This window comes from Tamandua tetradactyla, chromosome 10 (assembly GCF_023851605.1).
Source record: "Tamandua tetradactyla isolate mTamTet1 chromosome 10, mTamTet1.pri, whole genome shotgun sequence".
Classification (NCBI taxonomy): domain Eukaryota; kingdom Metazoa; phylum Chordata; class Mammalia; order Pilosa; family Myrmecophagidae; genus Tamandua; species Tamandua tetradactyla.
This window is the reverse complement of record NC_135336.1, coordinates 5,557,737-5,579,955: the sequence shown is the minus strand read 5'-3', so window position 1 is coordinate 5,579,955 and position 22,219 is coordinate 5,557,737. Positions and strand designations below refer to the sequence as shown.

Sequence of the window (22,219 nt, the reverse complement as noted above, 5' to 3'; positions counted from 1 at the left end):
GTACTCCAGAGGTTACAACCTATCCAGATAGTCTAAACTAATTTGAACTTCCTGCCGAAGGTTTCCCCTTTGATTATGCTTTACATTTTCATGAGTCTGGCCATCAGGGATTTGGCGTCAGTTCTAGGCTTGTGTCAGAAGCCCTCCCCTTTCCCTTCTGCGTTACCTTGTGTGAAAGCTAAACTTAGCTTGATTCTTACATTGGTTAATGGTTAGGGTGATCACATGTTATCCCAATATAATTATCAATAGTGTTTCTTTCACCCTGAAAAGGTTCCTATATGGGTAATAAGTCACATGGTTACCTTATTAATGGGTTACTCACCTTCCTTCCCCACTCTTTCCCTTACAGAAAAACTAAGAGTTCCATGGTTGGTCTGTCGTATAAAGTTCACGTATTTGGTCCTCCTTAAACGATATTTTCTGTCCCTTATAAAATGAAAAGAAATATTTTCTCATTAAGAAACAGGAGACATTGTGTGGGTTGTGAGCAGATCCTAGTCTCACTTTTTCCTGTGTACAGTTGATTTTTGTTCTCTTTTGTTTGTATTTTTGCTTTGATTTTGCCTAGGAAACTGTGTGGGAAGACAGAGCACACACGTGCACGGAGGTTGAATGAAGTTGGCAATCATCAAGACCACATTTCAGTTTAGAATCTTTTTTATTAAGGAAGATTCTTCAGGCACCTTTAATAAACAGGCAGATTCAATTTTGCAAGAGCACCTCTTATCGTCACAGTTCAAGTTGTTTTTCTGAGGTCAACAGAAGACAGAGGACGCAAGGTCGGCAGCTTCCCATCCATACCATGACACTCACGTTCCCAGCCTTATGCCTTCCATCAAACGTAACTATTGCCCACTCTGCCTCTGAGGAATGAGGAGGAGTTAGGATTCAGGGCTTGATTTTAATCTAGAGCACTTGTGGCATTTGCTTTGCTGGCAGAAAATTCCACCCACCCGTGCCCAGACTTGGACACAATGGTGGCCATGTCCACTGCACCAAACTTCCAATCTTTTGCTGTGTCCACCCTAGACCTTGAAGTGCCTGATCCTCCCTGGGCACTGGCGGACCACTGGACTGCCAGGAAGAGGAGCCCCAGGCTTCACCTCCATAACGAGCTTCACTTCCCCTGAGGCCGACTCTCCAGAGGCCACACCCACGAAGGTGTGGCGGAGGTCATGGTGTGCCTGGTGCACTGCGGGGAGCTGTGGTGCTGTCACCACAACCACGGGTTCCAACACCAGGGCAACTGCTGGCACATCAGCTGGAGGGAACTCGGGCACAGTCGGCTCCACTGCAGGGCTGAGGGGTGTCTCGACGGTGCCCTCTGGTTGAGGCTGAGGAACTACAGGCTGGAGAGAGGACCATGGCCTTAGGTTAGCTTGCTTCTTGCTCCTATTTATGCCCCCCCACCCAATTTCCTCACAGGAATCATTTTTATTTGCAAAGAAGCTGGCAAAAAACAAAGCACCACCTTGGTCCAGATGATTGACAACAGGGTTGCAGGCGACAGGGGGTGGTCTCACCAGAGCTGTCTTGGGGATGGTGGACTTACTATATATGCTCCATGTGTCAAAGGACCCCAACTTATGGCCAACTTCAGCTGTCATTGCCACCGTTTTTGTCTTCTACATCTGCAGACACTGGGAGTTCCCGGGTAGTCTAGTCTCTATAACCCACTAAACCCCACCCCACCTCCAACCCCAGCAAATTAAAAGGTGGTCTTTTCAGCTACCTAGGATAGCTCTGCTCTGTAGCCTTCAGGTCTTGGCTTAGGAAGGCATGGCTAAAACAGATTGCCATTTGTTGACAATTGCTCATGCCCCCTCCGTTATTTATACAGTGACGTTCAAAAGGACACAACGCCTAGGACTCTGTAATTATTAACACCCTACGTAAGTGTAAAGGGGTCACTGCATTCTGAAGATGAGCGTCAGGGTATCCATGAGTTGTTACCTGCATTTGGAAGACTCTGCAGGACACAGAAACCTCTTCCCCATCAGCCTTCACAAGAAGTGTTGACTTGCAGAAGGCATATTGCTGCACAGAGAAAGAGAGGAGTTACCCTATCTGATTAAGAAACAGATTTCTTCCCCAGTTTCAGAGGCAAAAAAAATTTTAATCCTTAATCCTTTAAAAAAAGAAACCAGAACTCTCCTGAAAGTTTATGGGTTCTGCTTTTGGAAGAACATATACAATTCTTTGTATAATATAGAAAATATGGAAATATTTTGAGAGTGATAGATAGAGATCACCCTCCATTTCAGAAATAGTGGTGGTGATCCAGGGATAACTATTATTAACATTGATATATTTCTTTCTCATTTTAAAATACTATTGCATACAATTTAAAAATTGGGATCATTGTGACTATACCATTTTGTGTCCTGAGTTTTTCATTGACTGTAATGGCATTTTCTCATCTTATTCTTTTGTCTTTGAAAACATATTTTTTTGGTGTCTGAATAATTTTCTACTTACTGTTGTGCCCTACTTTATTAAATGACCCCCTTCTGTGGGACACAAAGATATATATATATATATATTTGCCATTTTATATCTATGTTAAATCATCTTCATAGATACATTTCTGCCAAATATCTCTGATTATTTCTTTCGACTAAACTTCTAGAAGGGGACATTACTAGGTTAAGGACTTGAAAGTTTTCATATCAGAGGCATATCTAGAAACTCTACACTTCACACACCCAGCAGTTGAGCATAACTTGGCTTCACCAGTCTCGCCTTTCTCCTAACTCCACGGGCCTCCAGTGGGTGAGGTGGCTGGTGACAGCTTGGGGACGGGGAGATGACACCCCAGAGGAAGGTCCGCCATGATCCAGCCACACAGGCAGTGGGCATTTTATGCTGTTATTTCTTTTCTGCAGCCCCAAGACCCAAACGACATCAGGACGCCCTGTTCTCTGACCACCTCTGCTTGGACAGCAACAACCCCGGGTCCTGGCACACTCACTTTCTTAGCCAACAGGTTGCACTTGGCTGGGTCTGTGACCTCTTTAGCAACACAATCAATGGCAGCCACGACAAACTCCACATAGACAGAATCTGGAAGAGACGGCTGAGAATAAAAGAAAATGCTCTTGAGGTAACAAGACTTTGGAAAAACTAGGAAAGGAGAGGCTGGAGCGAAGTAATAACAGGCCCGGCGGGCACAGGATGGTGGTGAAGAACATATTGTGTGTCCCAGGACCCTGCCCCCGTCCCTTACACACAATGGCTTACACAGGGGCAATGGTCCTGGATTGTGTGCTGAAGTGCCTGCAGTACAGGTGTGTTAAGGGTAGGAGTCAGGTCTTCCCTGAAGGAGGTGTAGGCATCCGTCGGCCATCATTTAGGGTGGAGGCGAATTTTCAGATAGGAAACTCAGGAATTCAGATGGAAGACCACAGGCTGGTGTGAGCTGGAACCCGGCCTCCCCTGGCCCTCACTCTTGGCACTGCACTTTGAGACCCAAGGTTCAGGTTATTCCAAGACGGGGTGGGAAAGTGCAGGGATTAATACCTCGTCCACCTAATTCATAGAACAGGATCAGTGAAAAATTTAGACGTAAGTAAGGAAGACATTGTTTGCACTTTTCTTATAGTACTTGGCACGTCTGGACACTTAATCAAATATTTGTTATTTGGTATGGTCTGGGATCGGATGATCTGAGAAGTCACATATTCACATATTTTGGTGAATAGACTTACCGCCCAAACCATGCATTTCCAAGGATGCCGTGACTGGGGCCCAGAACAGCATTTGCTTAAATATCAGAATTCTAGGGCATACAAATGTGTTAAATTACCCACAGTACAATTAGATTTTTTTTCAGTGATTCGAGAGGCACTTGAGGACCCGCCATTGCATACCTGCTTGTTTAAGTAAGCTCATGCCTTTGCTAGTAGCATTTATGAGAGTGCTGCAGGTGTTCCATGGTGCTGGGAGATAAATGAGTATTCTGGGATGAGTAGGGAACTTCGCTCACTGAACACTGAGCCCGGTTTGGGTAGCTCTGGAGGCGCTGAGGGTTCTTTGGACGTCGTGATACATAACTCCTAGGACGCCTTCTTTTCCTCTTCTCCCCGGACCCTTCTTTCCCTGCTGCTGCCGCTGTAGCACCTGCCCTGTCCCTCACTCCTTCACCACACACATTTCCGAAGTGCCACCAGACTGCCCAATCCTCAAACTCTATCAGTCTTGCGTGATGGTGAAAACCTTGCGCCTGATGCCCCTTTTATCCAGGGAATGGACAGATGAGTAAAAGAAATATGGAAAAGAGTAAATAAATAATGGGGGACAAAGAATAAGATAAATTGGGTAGATGGAAATACTCGTGATCCATGAGGGGTATGGTATGGTATGTCAGAGTGTTTTTTTTTCTTTTTATATCTTTTTATGGAGTGATGTAAATGTTCTAAAATACAGTCATGGTGATAAATACACAACTATGTGATGATATTGTGAACCATTGATTGTATACCATGTTTGGAATGTACATGAGTGAAGATTTGTCAACAGAAATATTTTATATAAAAAAAAGAAGTCTCTGGGTCTTTACCAAAAGTTGAGCCCGGGAAACTTCCACAAGCTGAAAATCGGAGCCATTGCTCTGGGCGTTGAAGGCGGCCAAGGCGGCGTCTACGGCGTGCACCACCTTGCTGTGGTTGAACGAGACCAGCAGGGGGCAGTCTGCACACACTTTGCGCACGTCCTCCGCCGAGTCTGTGCAAGGGGAGAAGAGCCCCGAATCCCGGCTGTAACTGTTCGCCGAAATCATCCCAGCCCTGCTTATTTGGAAAGGACTAGGATTCGCTCCCAAAGGCTTCGGGTATTTTCTCTGCTGCTTACTATACTTGCAAGTGGCTCACGCCATGCCAAACTTTCGGCTTCTATCCTGTCATCGAGGGGCAAGTTAACCTCTGATGAGAACAGTTCCTCAAAGAACAACTTTTAAAATCCCAGAACCCAGGAAATGTGATTTCCTTTTTTCTTCACCAAGTGGCTAGAACTACTTAGGTTGAAAACCATTCCGATTCCTTCTTGACTCTCTCTACAAGGTAAAGGTAGTAAAAAGGATCGTTATCATCTCTACCTGGATTGGAACTACACTTTAAGTACAACACGGTAATCTGGCCGTTCTGTTTCAGCAGCTGCACATCGCATTCTCCTTCCACAGCCTGGAGAAATGAAACCACAGTGAAGGGCCAGGAGGAGATGCTGGCCTTTCTCATTTCACCCCAAGAGAGGTCCCCCACCTCCACCCCCAGGCATGCTTGCTAAACGTGCCCTCACGAAAGCACCTTCTCTAGGTAATGCTGTAATGTTACTCACTGCTTTCAGAGAGGGTTACAATAGGAGAGTCAAATGGTTGTAAAAATGAGTGCCAGAGATAGCACTTTTGGAAATGTGCCTACCAGCCGGCCACAAAGACAGGCTCTGGCAGGCTGGGTGAAACTGCCCGCTCTGCTGAAACCGAGGTGGAACTGTCCAGGGAACTTACGTGATCCTTCAGCTGCCTCACGGGGCATTTTTCCACAGGAGTGGGCTCCTGTGCATGGCAAGTGGTTTCCAATGTTTCTATTTCAAGTTTATATATCTCTCCGGTGGAAGTCTGTGGAGAAATAGAATGAAGAGGTGAGCAGCCTTTCCCCTTGTTTCTCTTGTGAGAGCCAAAGCCTGAGTCCCCATTGAGCTTCAAACCCATTCCCTCGTCCCCACACACCCTCTCTGTAGAGAGGAGATCCTACTGTTGATCTGCAGCTCCCTCTAGCTCTGGGCTGGTCTGTGGGCAAGCCAATGGCCAGGGTTTCTCTGATTTTCCTCATTTGCCCGGGCAAAGGCTAAATGGTGCTTGCAGGAAGAAGGAGGCGTGGGCTTGGGCAAGCTGGTGGAGCCACACTCCTTACACTGAGTTCCAAGATTTGGAAGCTAAAAAAAATGAGTGCTGGTATTTATTTTGCAACTTTTAAAGCTCCGCCCTTCAAGCAGTGCTTTGACAAAGTCAGCTTTGGTTTTTTCTCAAAACTTTCAGCAAAGTAAGATTTTGCAAGAAAATATCTTATTGTCTTTTTTTCATCTTTTTCTCTCTCATCATCTACTTTCCTTCTTTCTTCCTTTTCCATTTCCTTTTCCTTCCTAACGGTTTTGCTGTTGTCACTGTCGTCATCATCCTGAGTTTTTCTTCTTTTTAAAAAATGTTCAGCTTGTAGATGTCCCGATGCAAAGTCGCTGCTCTCCACTGTCCCCTGCTGGTGCTGTGAGGAAGAGCGTGGCTCCCTGACACTAAGGAAGGGAGGAAGGAGTTGAGTGAAACAGTGATTGGAAGCCTGTATAATTCCTTGGACTTGTTCTTGCCAGTGCATCTGTTTCTGCACCTTTTCTTCAAAGCCCAGGAATTCCTAAAGGTACAAATATGCCTTTTTGACTTTCAGGCCAGGTCTGCTTGCCTCTGATTTCTGTTCTACTTCACTCACTAGTAGTATCTGGAGCTTCGGAATCTCCTCTTCTGGAGAGAGCTCTGCATTTTATAATGTGGAGATGTGCCCAAATTAACTTCCTGAAAACACTCAGAGGTGCAGTGAACAGAACCCAGATACTCCTGGCTTTCTCAAAGAAAGCTGCTATCCAGCTCTGCCTTTGGTGAAAATTACAAAGCCTGTTCCTTACCTTTTCTCTCCTATGTGCACTTTGTGTGTTATTTCCCTTGAATTGGCCATTGTTTCCTCGAAACCACCATTGTATTTTAATATTGTTGCAGCACTTTAAAAATCTATCTGGGACAATCCTGATCTCAAATATTTTGTCCAGTCCCGTTTTTCTTCCTGATAAATCCCTGGTGGGCACAACCTGCATCTCTCTCACATTTTTATTAGGTAGGCTCATATAAAATTGTCATTTTGGGGGCTGCTTTTGACCTATAAAAATAGATATTTCGTAAGTTCAACCTACGATCTACCATAGCACCTGACAGTGGTTTTGCACAAGGATGGCTTGTAATAAATGTTCTCTGAAAGAATTATCCTTTCTTTTATCCTTTCTATTAGATGTAAAATCTAATTTCAAAATAGACAATACACTCCTGCCCTTTTCCCACCCTTTCAAATTTCTCAACTGATCCCCAGGGCATATTTTCAGCTTGGCCTTTATTGTTAATTGGTTTCAGACTGCATCACTTTCTTATGTAGTGTGTGAGGAAGTAAATCCTGGTTATGGTAGGCTTTTCTCAGGGATCTGAGCAGCTTTCTTGCGTAGGCAGCTTGTGTAGAGAAAAGAATACAGGTCTGCAATCAAATACCAGTCTCCTTGCTTACTAATTATATGACCTTGAGAACAAAAAAGAATGACCTAATCTGTCAGAGCCTTCTTTCCTCTTATATCAACCAGGGGTAATATGCCTATGAACAGGGCTTGGGGGAGAAGAGTGACTAAAGTGATCTATGGGAAAGGGCATGGCACATGGTGGGTACAACTGAAATGCAAGTTTCATTCATTCTCAGTCTTCATCTCATTGAGAGGAAAAAGGAGGCAGAGAAAGAGAAGTAACTTCCAGGGTCACTTGGCAACTAGAAGCCAGTCTTTGGACCCCTAGTGTCGCATGTTGTTTGTTTATTTTTTTCCCAGCAAACCACCCTACCCTCTTGTGATCTTCAAAATATCGTTTGAGGCCTTCTCTTCTCCTACACACCCCTCCACCTGCCCACCAGCACTCTCCTGGGGACCCAGGACCACAGTATCAAAAGACTCTTCACTTTTCCCCCTCCCATTCCCTCCTTCACTCCTGGGGAGAAATAAGAAGAGTTTACTCTTCTAAGGTTTCATTCGTGGTGGGAGAAGCTGATCTTTTGAGCACATGGTTGAACTCCACGCGCAGGTACTCTCAGCTCGTGTGTAGGAGGTTCACTTACCTGAGACCACAGCTTTGCTTTCTCAATCTGGTTCAGGACATGCTTGTATCCCCGGACAAGGTGCTTATTGATGTAATCCATGGCCACCTGGGCTAGTTGCTCTGTTTCTGGGTCATCGCAGTTCAGTTGCCTATAACCCAGACCTAGGTCATGTGGGGCCGAGTGGCAGCCCCAGAGCTGAGCAAGGCAAAGGAGAAGGACAAGGGGCTTCATGGCTGCCCCGGAGAGGCCCTGGCAGGTGGACAGGTAGCCGGATACTGTGCTGGGAGAGGTAGACCGATGGAGGGGTGGAGGGCTTTATTTATCTGTCAGAGCCTGCTGGAGGAATTGCATAAGGACGGGGGATGATTTCTATTCTGGTTCCAAGAAAACCCCTGCAAACATCAGCCATGGAAAAGCAAACAGGTTAGGACATTGCTGGTCCCCAAGAAATCTGCCAAAGTCAATGCTGTTGTGGAGGGATGCTCCAAAGTCTCTTGGAACATGGTCACAGCAGCAAAAAGGAGAAGCAGTTGAGGGGATGAGGCACAGCAAGGGCCAACACAGCCAGCCTCAGAGTGCAGTGGCTTTGGCAGCAGCAGGAGTGTTCTCTACCATGATCTGAGTACACCATGGGGTCTCCGAAGAGAGACAGTGGATACTCAGCAATTGACTTGTTGGATTGAAAGCCAGTCACTAAAATCCTCCAGTGTCTGGGGGGATTATTTCTTTCCTGAGGGCTCCTTGAGGAAGGTGCACAGATGTAGCCAAGGTACTAGACGACTAAGAGTGAGGAGAGGGAGCTTACGGGAGATGCCAAGATCTTGGGTAAAATGCTGGGAGGAAAGAAGAAAAGAAGGGAAATATTTCTGGCTAAAGTAGAGAATGGGAGTGAGAAGAGGGTGGTCCTGGAGAAAGGCCAGGGACGGCTGTCACGAGAAAATCAGGGGTCCCTTACCCCTACCCCTCATCCTCCTTTATCCTGATCTCACTGGAGGTGACATCACAGATGGGCATTGACCTGGGTGTCCTGGGTGGCTGAGTGAGACAGAAGTCAGTGTCCAGTGCGAAAATGCCGTAGAGAGGAAACTTGGTTCCACAGGCACTCATCTGACAAATCTAACACTGCAGGCTCAGAAGCTGAAGGAGTGGCTAAGAGTGCAAACAGCTCCTCCTTTGCAGCAGAATAACAGCCTGTCTTTTTGGCCAGACCACAAGGTCACAGTGTTGATTCTAGGTACTGCCTTTTAAGTGGCCCTTGAAAAGTCTGGGTGTGACTTCAGTGGAGGGTGGGCAGGATAGTGAGAGGTTTGGAAAATGCATATGAGAATTTGCTTTACCCTTGTACAAAGAAGTCCTAAAACAGAAACCAACATGTTCTTAAAATATTTCGAGGTCAGCATCGTATGTTGGTAGATTTGTTCTGTTTTTCAGTATTGCTTCAGAGAATAAAACTTGGTTTAAAAAAGAAGAGAGGAGGCCCTCCTCTCTTAATAATGCTTAATAATAATGTTTGGGGGAGGGGAAGGGAAGGTGATGGGAAAGAGAAGATAGCTGTCAGGATTATTTTCGCGTTTACAACGAGCTGCTCGTATACTCACAGAGAATCTTCATGATAGATGCTGAGAAGTTTGTTGCCTCTTTCTAGGAGAGGTCTCGGCTCTTAGAGACATAAAACAGGCTCTGGTCATCTAGTAAGATGATCCTCAAAAACCAGAGATAACTTTCCACCAACTTTATGCCCCATTTTCCGCAGAGCCCTGACTTGTGAGCAACTTTTTGTGGATGGTATATTTTTCTTTTAAAAACTTAAAAATTCAAAATATGGCAGTTACTGGAAATTTGAGAACTGCAAAAGATACATGCAGTTAGTATACATTTCATACGTCATAAGGTCAGGTGTACAAAATACAAATGTATTTTCCCCAACATAATTGAATTTCTGGTCCTGAGACCGCTTTTGTGAAAATTAACCTCATCACTTCCAGGTATCCTGATTTCCCAGATAATTTGGTTGAAATCCAGTTGCATTTAGGATTGTTTCCACTTCATTCTTTCGCTTGAAGTTAAAGGTAAACTTGAAGTGGGGGAGGAAGGCTGCTTTGTGAGTGCCCCTTCAGTCACGGGCGGAAAGCAGAGTCCGTCTTTGGTCTTGTGCTAGGGTCTGTTCTGGCATCTTCTGCCGAGTAACCTGGTCATCAGTCACATCCCCCTGGCATGTCCACCCATGAGCTAATGTCATGCTTGTCCCGAAGTAATCCATGGTGAGACAGTCTTCCCTGCAACCTTTGCTGAGGGGCACTGTCATCCTAGCTGTGAGACCCTTTCTAGACCACAGCTAAGTGCCACACTTTGCTTTGAGTATGGGCAAATCTGTCTGCTGTGCCCACACCGGGTGGTGGGGAGTGGTGTTCCATGAAGGGGCATCATCATACATCCTTTCTGATCATTTTTGTCTCGTGCTTGGAGGATTGCTTCTGATTTTAGAAGCCAAGGGTTTGGTATCTTTGCTCTTGGATCTTCCATTAGTGACAATTTCTAAAAACATTAGGTTTTATTTTGTTTTAAATTATTTTATTTCCTATTTAGCTGCTGGTACAAAGACAAGGCATGTAATGAAGAACAAATAATACTCCATAGATCCTCTTCCTACTGTTAGACAGGAAAATGAAAATCATCCAAAGTCTCACCACCCAGAGATAAATAGTATAAATGTTTTGGTACATTTCCATCTTGTCCTTTTTCTATACATATAGGTATTTTAATATAATTTAGATTATACTGTGTATGCACATTTTGTATTCTCTTTTTCAGGTACATTGTAATTTGAATATTTTCCTATGTCATTACATAGACTTAAAAGTCATGCTTTAAAAAATAACTATTTAAAAAAAATAACTATTTATTCCATTGTGTTTCTGAATCATGATTTATTTAACAGTCTTTTAGTTTGATCTCGATTTATCACTGTCACATAAAAACTGCAATGAACTTTCTACTCTGAAATTTTTGGGTTTCTAATTATTTTCTTAAGACTAGCATCTTAGAAATGGAATCATTGATTCAAATAATTTTTAGATTTTTTAAAAAATTATTTATTCTATGCTCAAATTGTCTAAGGAAGAGGGTATACCACTTGATACCCCCTACTGATTAACTTGTGTGTGTTAGCTCAGCCTTCTTTTTTCCTATGCTATTGCTTCCATTCTAACTTTCATGGGAACTTAGAAATGTGACGATCATTAGAACTCGTTTTTTTTTTTTTTAGGATTATGGTCCAGTAATCAAACCTGGGTCTCCTGCATGGAAGGCAAGCATTCTACCACTGAACCACCCATGCACCCCAGAACTCTTTTTTAAAAATGTATTTTAGGATATATTTGGTTTTAGCTCAATTACCCTACTTAAAATGGCTTTGGCAAGAAATTGAGTAAATGTTCCCAGCGGACATAGAAAGGGGTGAAATATCAATCCAGTCAGTGAGAGCTGAGATGAGAGCCAGAGATCCAGCCTCTCACAAAGCACAATGCGGACAAGAGCACGTCAGCAAAAGCCAAAAGAAGGGTTGGTTTGCACAGGGAGGAAGTGTCACTGGTTGGCTTTTAAATTATTGGGCCAAGTTCCTGGCTCTGCCCTTTTTGGTACTTAAAGGACCTAGGTTCTGAGAGGCTGGGTATTAATTTCCGGTAAGTTTGGTGTTTCTTCATTCGTATGTTCATTTAACAAACGTATCGAGTACATACTATCTGTGATGTCAGACGCCCAGAGACAGAATGGTGAAAAGACCCCATCTGCCCATACTGCAACTCAATTGATCTGGCAACACCTGATTAGTAAAGTTAAGTATGAAATTATCATAACGTTCATCCTGTAGAAACCGCTTAGGATTTGTTTCTCTACTGTAAAATGTTGGTGAATGGAATGCAGATTACTCTTGTCCAAAGACCCATCAAGTTTCTTGTGATGGTGACTGCATACCAGTTGTCCTAGAAGGCATCACCCAGTAATTTAAAAGAGCCCTTTGCCCTCAGTGCCAATGTACCAAAAGTGGGAGACATGGACGTGGCCACGGCATGGCAAAAATTGCCACGTCACCGTGACCAGAGGTGATTATTCCCTTTCTTAGGATGGAGAAGGGACTCTACAAGATTTCCCCCAACCATGAGCTGACACTGCAAATCCAAATCCCAAAAAGAATCTGCATTTGGGACCTAGCCCCAGCGAACATGTATAATCTAAACCCGGAATGGAAAAAACTGTGTGCTTCGTCAAATCTTTTTTCTCTTTCAAGGAAAATTCTTTTACTGTTGGGGCTGGTGATCCTGGGTGTGATATCGGTCTGGAAATCACAGTGAATCCTGCAGTAGGCTTTCACTATTGCATAAGAAAAAGTGGAAAAGCTTTCATTTTCTTTCGTTTGAGAGAAGTATTCCTACTATATACTTGTCAGTGTGGCCTTTACACCCAGGCAAGCATTCTGTCTCACCAAAGAAAGGATCACTTTAGGTTAAAGGATGTGGAGAATTTGGGCCTGATGTTTCTGAGGCTATAATAGCGCCTTCTCAGGAAAACATCTTCATCACCATAAGGAATGTTATTGGCTACTTATTTTGTCAGACATTGTATTGATCTGGAGGTTCTATAGACCCCAGAAAAGATTACATTCTTAAAGTTAATCCATTATGGTTGGTGTGGACGTATTGTGGGTGGGATCTTTTAATCAGGTTATTTCAGTTGAGGCACAGCCAAGTGACTCTTAATCCTCTTAATGGAGTCCTTTATAAGAAGATGAGAACAGAGGGAAAGAAAATTGGCAGAGAAAAAGACACAGAAGCTGAGAAAGAAAGGCATAGATGGAGCAGCCAGAAACTGAAAACGATGAAACCCAGGAGAGAAAAATCGGCCAGCAACAGTACCCTGTGCCTTGCCATGTGACAGAGGAGCCAGGATTGCCAGTCGTCTGTCGATGCCTTCATCTGAACATCTTCACAACCTCAGAACTGTAAACCTGTAAGCTAATAAATCCACATTGTGAAAAGCCAGTCCATTTCTGGTATACTGCATTTTGGCAACTTTAACAAACTAAAACCGAGGCATAGCACTTTAATCCACATATCTCCATGAGGGCGATACTATTCTCATCATCTCTCATTCACAGAGGAGAAAACACAGGGTATCTGGAAGTTCATCAAAGTCACACAACAAGGAAATGGTGGAACCTGGATTTGAGCCTTATATCAACCACTTCACTTCTCTCTTAACCCCAAACCAAAAGAATATGGGTCCAACAAGGCTGGAGAGTTTGGCTAATGGCAGTGTCTAAAAATGAGTAAATCTTTAGTCCTAACAATAGAAAGCACAGTTGTATGTTGTAGCTTGAAGAAAAGCTAAAGGAATTGAAAAATGTATTAGTTTGGTTGACAATTAAGAGTAAACGTAGAAAATAACTGGAAATCAATTTTGCAGAAAAGACTTTCACCTGTTGACTTTAATGATGACTTACCCAGTGTTGAAATGATCTCTACCCCAGGTTTAGTAGATAAATAAAAGGTAAATGATTAAATTATTTCTAGTTAGATGTTTTCCAGAAAAATACTAATCAATACAGAAAATCACATCCCTTCCTCCTGCTTGTTTCTGTCATCAACTTTTGTGTCTTTTGCGGTCTTCAAAATAAGGTGAGTGGGCAGTGCCTTGGTGGCTAAAGTGGCAGAGTTCTCACCTGCCATGCCAGAGACTTGGGTTTGATTACCAGTGCCTGCCCATGAAAAAAAAAAAAAAAGGGAAAAAAACAAGTTGAGTGGCCCTGTTCAGGTCAGAAGGAAAATGAAAGATGAGGGTGTCTTCTAATGAGCCCATGCTGTGCCTGCTGGGACCTGAGGCGACAAGATTTTCAAAAGAGCCATGGCTTTACCATCAAGGGGTTTTATGGTCATCCTGAGGCCACTAGAGCAAAGTAACTCATTGCTCTTTATTAAATTTGAGCCCTTCTTTATCCATCTTGTGGATTGCTGGGGTTGGGGTGAGTCCTTTTGAGAGCAGGCCAATATCGTATATTTTGTGAATGCATTCATTGACATGTACTGAATACTCGAGGAACACACAGTCATTAACTTCAAAACTATTTCCTGGATACTTAAACTGTGCTAAGTGCTGAAGATCACAAAGGAAAGAGGTAATTCTAGCCTTCCAGAGACTAATTGTTGGGGTTAGCTCCATAGCGCCATGTTAGCTATCGTGAACCTGTGAGAGAAGTGTAAGCGGTGGTCCCTGCCTTCAGGACACATTAAATTTAGAAGAACACACTCTGAGTTGGAAAGGTTTGCAGAAGACAGCAGTGTCTATGCCATATTCAATCTTGTCTGCCCAGTACTGGCCTCCGGTTCAAGAGGGAGCCTCCAGGCCAGCCTCCTACTCAAAGCAGACCCCCCTGAGTGTCTGTCTGATTGAGCACTTTCAGATACAGGAACCTCTCTCTGCTACCCTGGCAGTCCATTCCATTGTTGAATAGCTCTAATTACTAGAAAGTCTTTCTTTCACATTGAGTCAACACCTGTCTGCCTTGTTATCAATACAGATTCTGCCCTCAGGAGCTACACAGACTAAGTTAGCAACTTGGTATCTCTGTTGGGCTTTGGATATTCAGACATCCAAGCTATGTACTGCCATCCTTCTCTGGGCTTCAGCATTCCTGTTCCTTCAGTCACTTCCCAGGCGACTTAGTTTTGAGACCAGTTCACTATCTTATTGAATAGATAAGACTGGAACCAATTTTTAACCCAGTGGTTAACAATTAAGATGAATCATCTTGGGAAAAGGAGGCTAACTATATAGATATACATGAGGGTGTGGACTTGTGCACATACATATGTATGCAAGTGAAGGATATTTCTGTCATTACAAGGAAAGGATGTATGCCACTTTCTACTCGCAGGACAAGAGAATCTCTACTGGTTTCTAGAGACTGATCTGGGCCCTCAAAAGGGGTAACACTGCCAACAACAGACACATTGAACATTCTTCTTAACAGATTGCCTTGATTGGACTTCTTGATAATTGAGAGGGAAAGTGTTCAAGGCTATAGCACATGGAAGACCTATAGGAAGAGACTAAGTCTTGCCTTAAATCCTCCTGCTTACCTTGAATTCTCTATTTGTTATTTGACCTCTAGAAAACAATTTGAGGTGTGGGAAGTATTTTCTTCTGGTGTTCCTGTGAGAACATTAGAAGGTGACAACTTGAATTTGAGAGAGTATAGATCAAAGGGCCAGGACGGGAAATTTTCCCTTTCCATGCTAGGATTGTGCAACAGGTAGCCAAATCATTTGGTAGGTTAAGCAACAGACTGAGCCTCCAGGACTCCTATTCTAATGGAGACTGAGGCAGTGGGAGGCTGGATACTGGCAGGAAGGTAAGGGTGAGTAGGGGGAGAGGGGCTGGCTGGGTGGGGGGCAGGGTTATGAAACATCTTAGCTGGATTGGGAGCCCCATATTTAGAGCCAACACAGACCTGAGTCCAAACCCCAGAGCCACTATTTACTAGCAATGTGACGTAGCTAAGGATTTAACCTTACTAAACCTTAGTTTCTTCATCTGTTAAATGTGAGCAGTGAAACCTGGCTAGCAAAGGCTTGCTGAGGATTTAATGAGATATCATTTGAAAAGTCTTCAGCGTAGTGCCTGCCACACGGTAAACTATCAGTAAACGGGAGTTGTTAATAACCCTAATGACATACTGATATCGAGAGCACGAAATGTACCATGGGGAATACAGTACTGTATAAGATATGGTCTTTGCTTTCAACTTGTCCATACAGTGGCAATATAGCCCAGTGGTTAACAATAAGGGCTCCTTAGCTTTATCGCCGTAGGCAAGTTACTTAACCTTTCTGAGTCTCAATGTACTCATCTCGAAAAGGAGTAATACTAACAGTGTATAGTTCAAAGCTATCAACAGCATTTGAAATGCACTTAACACACCTGGCATCAGGTTTAGTCAGAAAGAAGAAATATACCAAGTGGAAGAGTGCTAGGGACCATACTGTTTCATCAACACGCTGGCAAAGAGAGAGTCATATGTTGGCAATTTTCAACAACAGAAAGAGATAGTGATTTTGCGGAAAAGTTACCAATAGATTTTTCCCTGTCGCTTATGCTAGGGACCAATCCAAGGAAGCCAACAAGGTAAGACTCATGTATGAAGGCACGGTGGGCACGTCAGGGTGGCTGGTGGGACCTCAGAGAACAAACAGTCCACTAGGTCCCCAGAAGGTGTGAGCCCAGTGTATAGGTGCTGGAGCACTGAAACAGGGCTCAGGAAGGGGAGTGCAGCACAGGAGGCCGCCTGAGAGGGAATCCAAATGGGTATTTAAAAGATTGAGTTTGCCTGGTGGAACTCTCAGTCTCCCCTTGGTATCTACAAGTTTAATCAGCAGGACCGGCCTCATGGATATGTGACCTGTAGCCCGCACTTAGTAGGGCCCTGCACATAATGCTTTGCAGTCACCCTTCTGAAGCTCCTCACACTTTTTTTTTTTTTCCGCCATGGGCAGGCTCTGGGAATCAAACCTGGGTCTCCGGCATAGCAGGCAATAATTCTGTCACTGAGCCACTGTTGCACTGTCCCCTTCTGAAGTTCCTAATACATTTTAGACAAGGGGTTGTGCATTTTCATTTTTCATAAGACTGCATTAATTATAGCTGATCCTGTTAATTATAAATGATACTTAAGAGAAAATCAAGTGCTATAGGCATTTCTGGGAGGGGATACTTCTTTAAAGCTGAGGGTGTGCAGGTAGAGAGGAAAGAGGGGCATGGGTAAGCAGGAATTTTGAATGTTACCTCGAACGATGGGTAGGATTTGACGGACAGAAATGGAAGTATGACAGGCTGATTGGAAGGAATATTTTGATAAAGTTAAAAGGTAGAGTTGTGGACTATCTTTAGGGAATGATAGAAAATCCTTGTAGTTAGAGAACTGATGCTATGAAAGTCAGCAGTACCTCATACAGCAACTGCTTAAAAAGTTGAAAAAGTGATCAGACTTCAACTAGATATATGAATGAAGCTGATCTAGTTAGGACTAAGGAAAATCAGAATACAGGGTGAAGGATGATAGGGGCCATATATATATATATTTTAATTTTTTTATTAATCAAAAAAAAGAAAAGAAATTAACACAACATTTAGAAATCATTCCATTCTACACATGCACTCAGTAATTCTTAGTATCATCACATAGATGTATGATCATCATTTCTTAGTACATTTGCATCGATTTAGGAAAAGAACTAGCAAAACAGCAGAAAAAGATATAGGATGTTAATATAGAGAAGAGAATTAAAATAATAATACTAATAAAAAAATATATATATAAAGGAAAAAGAAAAAAACAAAAACAAAAGATACAAACAAACAAACAAACAAACAAAAAACTATATTTCAGGTGCAGCTTCATTCAGTGTTCCAACATAGTTACATTACACTTAGGTATTATTGTGCTGTTCATTTTTGAGTTTTTGTATCTAGTCCTGTTGCACAGTCTGTATCCCCTCAGCTCCAATTACCCATTATCTTACCCTGTTTCTAATTCCTGCTGGTCTCTGTTACCAATGATATATTCCAAGCTGATTCTCGAATGTCGGTTCACATCACTGGGACCATACAGTATTTGTCCTTTAGTTTTTGGCTAGACTCACTCAGCATAATGTTCTCTAGGTCCATCCATGTTATTACATGCTTCATAAATTTAGTCTGTCTTAAAGCTGCATAGTATTCCATCGTAGGTATACGCCACAGTTTGTTTAGCCACTCGTCTGTTGATGGACATTTTGGCTGTTTCCATCCCTTTGCAATTGTAGATAATGCTGCTATAAACACTGGTGTGCAAATGTCTGTCTGTGTCTTTGCCCTTAAGTCCTTTGAGTAGATACCTAGCAGTGGTATTGCTGGGTCGTAATCCATTCTGCCAGTCTATGTCTTTTGATTGGGAAATTCAGTCCATTAACTTTTAGTGTTATTACTGTTTGGATAATATTTTCCTCTACCATTTTGGCTTTTGTATTATATATATCATATCTGATTTTCCTTCTTTCTACACTTTACTCCATACCTCTCTCTTCTGTCTTTTCGTATCTGATTCTAGTGCTCCCTTTAGTATTTCTTGCAGAGCTGGTCTCTTGGTCACAAATTCTCTCAGTGACTTTTTGTCTATAAATGTTTTAATTTCTCCTTCATTTTTGAAGGACAATTTTGCTGGATATAGAAGTCTTGGTTGGCAGTTTTTCTCTTTTAGTAATTTAAATATATCATCCCACTGTCTTCTAGCTTCCATGGTTTCTGCTGAGAAATCTACACATAGTCTTATTGGGTTTCCCTTGTACGTGACAGATTGTTTTTCTCTTGCTGCTTTCAAGATCCTCTCTTTCTCTTTGACCTCTGACATTCTAACTAGTAAGTGTCTTGGAGAGTGCCTATTTGGGTCTATTCTCTTTGGGGTGCGTTGCACTTCTTGGATCTGTAAATTTAGGTCTTTCATAAGAGTTGGGAAATTTTCAGTGATAATTTTTTCCATTAGTTTTTCTCCTCCTTTTCCCTTCTCTTCTCCTTCTGGGACACCCACAACACGTATATTTGTGCGCTTCATATTGTCATTCAGTTCCCTGATCCCTTGCTCAAGTTTTTCCATTCTTTTCCCTATAGTTTCTGTTTCTTTTTGGAATTCAGATGTTCCATCCTCCAGTTCACTAATTGTAGCTTCTGTCTCTTTAGATCTACCATTGTAGGTATCCATTGTTTTTTCCATTTTTTCTTCTTTGTCCTTCACTCCCATAAGTTCTGTGATTTGTTTTTTCAGATTCTCTATTTCTTCTTTTTGTTCAGCCCATGTCTTCTTCATGTCCTCCCTCAATTTATTGATTTGGTTTTTGAAGAGTTTTTCCATTTCTGTTCGTATATTCAGCATTAGTTGTCTCAGCTCCTGTATCTCATTTGAACTATTGGTTTGTTCCTTTGACTGGGCCATATCTTCAATTTTCTGAGCGTCATCCATTATTTTCTGCTGGTGTCTGGGCATTTGATCAGATTTCCCTGGGTGTGGGACCCGGCTGGTTGAAAGGTTTTTCTGTGAAATCTCTGGGCTGTTTTTCTTTTCCTTCCCAGTAGGTGGCGCTTGTGGCGCTTGTCTGTCTGCGGGTCCCACCAGTAAAAGATGCTGTGGCTCCTTTAACTTGCCAATCCGAATCTCGCAGTCGGCCCGGGAAACCGCGCGTGGAGTGGGGGTCGCCAGCCGCCGCAGCTTGGGGGAGTGCCGGTCCAAATTGCCCAGCTGGCCTGAGATGCCAAGCGTGGCGGGAGGGCCCCGCTATCCAACGTTCCCAGTCAGACCGGGGAGCCACGTGCGTGGAGGGGACCCCAGTCGCCAGCCGCCCCGGCCGGGAACACGCGCGCCCCTCGGGTATCTCACCGCAGCGGATTCTCCCTGTCCTTTCAGTCATTCCAGAATGGGGTACGCTGTCTTTTTGGTCTCTGTCGTGGCTCCGGGAGCTGTTTCGTATTGTTTCTGTTTCTTTAGTTGCTGTTCTGGAGGAGGAACTAAGACCCGCGTGTCTTACTAAGCCGCCATCTTCTCCGGAAGTCCAGGGGCCATATTTTAAAACTTCAACTTCTGTGTGAGACCAAAGAAGAGATGTTTATTTGGTGCAAAATTTATATTTTGGATAGTGAATTACCTAATTTAACTTGTATGGTCAGTTTACTTGAACACCATAATTACATGGAATCTTGAATAGGGCATGAGGTCTTGTTGGTTTCTCCAGGTTAGTGTGATACCTCAATATATCCCAGAGTAATTTGGGTAGAGAATAGAACAGTATTTACAAATTCCCCTTGGAGGACTGAGAAGAAAGGAGGATATATTAAACTTCTCCACCTAGGGAATTTCTGATATTCTCACAAGCAGTGGGGACCACCAATTCAATAGGCTGAGACCTTGATTTTGGGGTTTGCCCCTATGAAACTTATTCCTGCAAAGGAGATGCAAAGCCTACTTATAATTATGCCTAAGAGTCACCCGCAGAGAACCTCTCTTGTTGCTCAGATGTGATCTCTCTAAGCCAACTCTGCTGGTGAACTCTCTGCCACCACCCACCTCCCCACCCCCACAACATAGGACATGACTTCGAGGGATGTAAATTTCCCTGGCATCATGGGATTGAGAAAGAGTTCTTGACCAAAATGAGGAAGAAAGGAATGAGACAAAATAAAACTTAAGTGGCTGAGAGATCTCAGAATCAAGAGGTTATCATGGAGATTATTCTTATGAATTATATAAATAACCATTTTTAGTGTATGGTATATTGCAGTGGCTAGAGAGAAGTACCTGAAACTGTTGAGCTGTGTTCCAGTAGCCTTGATTCTTGAAAATGATTATATTAACTATATAACTTTTACAGTGTGATCATGTAGTTGTGAAAAGTTGTGTGTGATGCTCCTTTTATTCAGGGTACTCATCCCTATGAGTAAAAATATATGGATAAAAATAAATAAATAATGGGGGAATAAAGGGTAAAATAAATTGGGTAGCTTGAAATACTAGTAGTCAATGAGACGAAGAGGTAAAGGATATGGAATGTATGAGTTTTTTCTTTTTTCTTTTTCTGGAGTGATACAAATGTTCTAAAAATGATCATGGTGATGAGTACGCAACTATGTGGTGGTATTATGAACCATTGATTGTACACCATGTATAGACTGTATGTGTATGAAGATTTGGCAATAAAAATATTAAAATATGAATAAATAATAGGGGGTATGCCAGTTTGAATCTGTTGTGTACCCCAAAAAGCCAAGTTCTTTAATCCTCATTCATTATTGTTGGGTGGGAGCTTTTTGAATGTTTCCATAGAGATGTGACCCACCCAATTCTGGGTGGTAACTTTGATTAGATGGTTTCCATGGAGATCTGTCTCCACCCATTCAAGGTGGGGCTGCTAACTGGAGTCCTTTAAGAAAGAACCATTTTGAAAAAGCCTTAGAGCCACCAGAATCAACAGAGCCCACACAGCTAGAGGCCTCTGGAGATAAGAAAGTAACCCCCCACCCCACCCTGGAGAGCTTCATGAAACAAGAAGCCAGGAGAGAAAGCTAGCAGATGTTGCCATATGCTCTCCCTGCTGAGAGAGAAACCCCAAACTTCATCGGCCTTTTTTGAGTGAAGGTAACCCCTTGTGGGGTTGGACATTTTCACTGCCTTAGAACTGTAAACTTGCAACTTAATAAATTCCACTTTTTGAAAGCCATTCCGTTTCTGGTATATTGCATTCTGGCAGCTTACAAACTAATATGGGGTGGAGGGATAAAGGATTAAAAAAAATTGGGTAGATTGCAATGAGAAATGGTAAGGGGTATTGGATGTATGAGTTTTTTCTTTTTATTTCTTTTTCTGGAGTGATGCAAATGTTCTAAAAATGATCATGGTGATTGATGATACTGGGAGCCATTATTGTATACTTTAGATTAACTGTATGTGTATAAATATATCTCAATAAAAAATATATTTTTATATATAAAAATATTATATATATATATATGTATGTATGTATAAGAAATTCTTGTAAAACCAGAGTCCCTATTTTGAGCTGCTCACATCTGGGTTTTTCCAGGGCAGTGCCAGTCCTTTCTGGGGAGAACCTTTTCCTCAAGACCCTCCTTAGTCCTTTCCTCCAGGTGCCATTCTACTAAGCACCTGCCAAACTCCATAAATTGAATCTACCTCTGGTAGTCATATGAGGAACTACAAAGCAAGAGTGGGGAGGTAGATTTGAAAAAGAATCAAATAGAAATTCTTAATAGAAAAATATGATTACTGAAATAAAATGAAAAGTAATAAATAGGTTGAAATAATCGATCAAATACATCCAAAGAGAAAATTTAATGAAGAGACCCTGTTGTATGTGGCCTCTCTCTCTAAGCCAACAGGTAGGTGAACTCACTGCATCCCACCCCTCACATGGGACATGACTCCCAGGGGTATAAATCTCCTTAGCAACGTGGGACATGACTCCCAGGGATGAGCCAGGGCCTACCATCCCATTTTGGGAGAGCCTTCTTGACCAAAAGAGGGGAAAGAAATGAAACAAAATAAAGTTTCAGTGGCTAAGATATTTCAAATAGTTGAGTTTATCCTGGAGGTTATTTTTATGCATTACATAAATATCCCTTTCCAGTTTAGAATAGCTAGAAAGAAATACCTGAAACTGTTGAACTGTATTCCAGTAAGGCTATTCTTGAAGACAATTGTATAACTACACAGCTTTTACAGTGTGATATTGTGA

The 22,219-nt window shown here is 42.7% G+C and overlaps 1 protein-coding gene across 1 annotated transcript; it reads right to left on the bottom strand.

The window, feature by feature from the left end:
• Nucleotides 1-639: 639 nt before the first annotated feature.
• AHSG (alpha 2-HS glycoprotein) lies at nucleotides 640-8,196 on the bottom strand. Its single transcript, XM_077117832.1, has 7 exons — nucleotides 7,908-8,196; nucleotides 5,504-5,614; nucleotides 5,096-5,180; nucleotides 4,562-4,725; nucleotides 2,975-3,079; nucleotides 1,957-2,040; nucleotides 640-1,352 (listed from the first exon to the last, which is right to left on the bottom strand). The coding sequence occupies exons 1-7, from the start codon at nucleotides 8,118-8,120 to the stop codon at nucleotides 1,029-1,031; spliced, it is 1,086 nt and encodes a 361-aa protein (XP_076973947.1). The 5' UTR covers nucleotides 8,121-8,196; the 3' UTR covers nucleotides 640-1,028.
• Between the last annotated feature and the right edge of the window lie 14,023 nt (nucleotides 8,197-22,219).

What these genes read in the sequence shown, in the direction of transcription:
- AHSG (XM_077117832.1), bottom strand. Translation starts at nt 8,120, where the DNA reads ATGAAGCCCCTTGTCCTTCTCCTTTGCCTTGCTCAGCTCTGGGGCTGC. An exon ending in AAAGTGTAGTTCCAATCCAG is followed by an intron (nt 4,726 to 5,095) that starts GTAGAGATGATA and finishes CCCCTTGCACAG; the next exon opens with ACTCGGCGGAGGACGTGCGC. An exon ending in TTTCCCGGGCTCAACTTTTG is followed by an intron (nt 3,080 to 4,561) that starts GTAAAGACCCAG and finishes TTTTATTCTCAG; the next exon opens with CCGTCTCTTCCAGATTCTGT.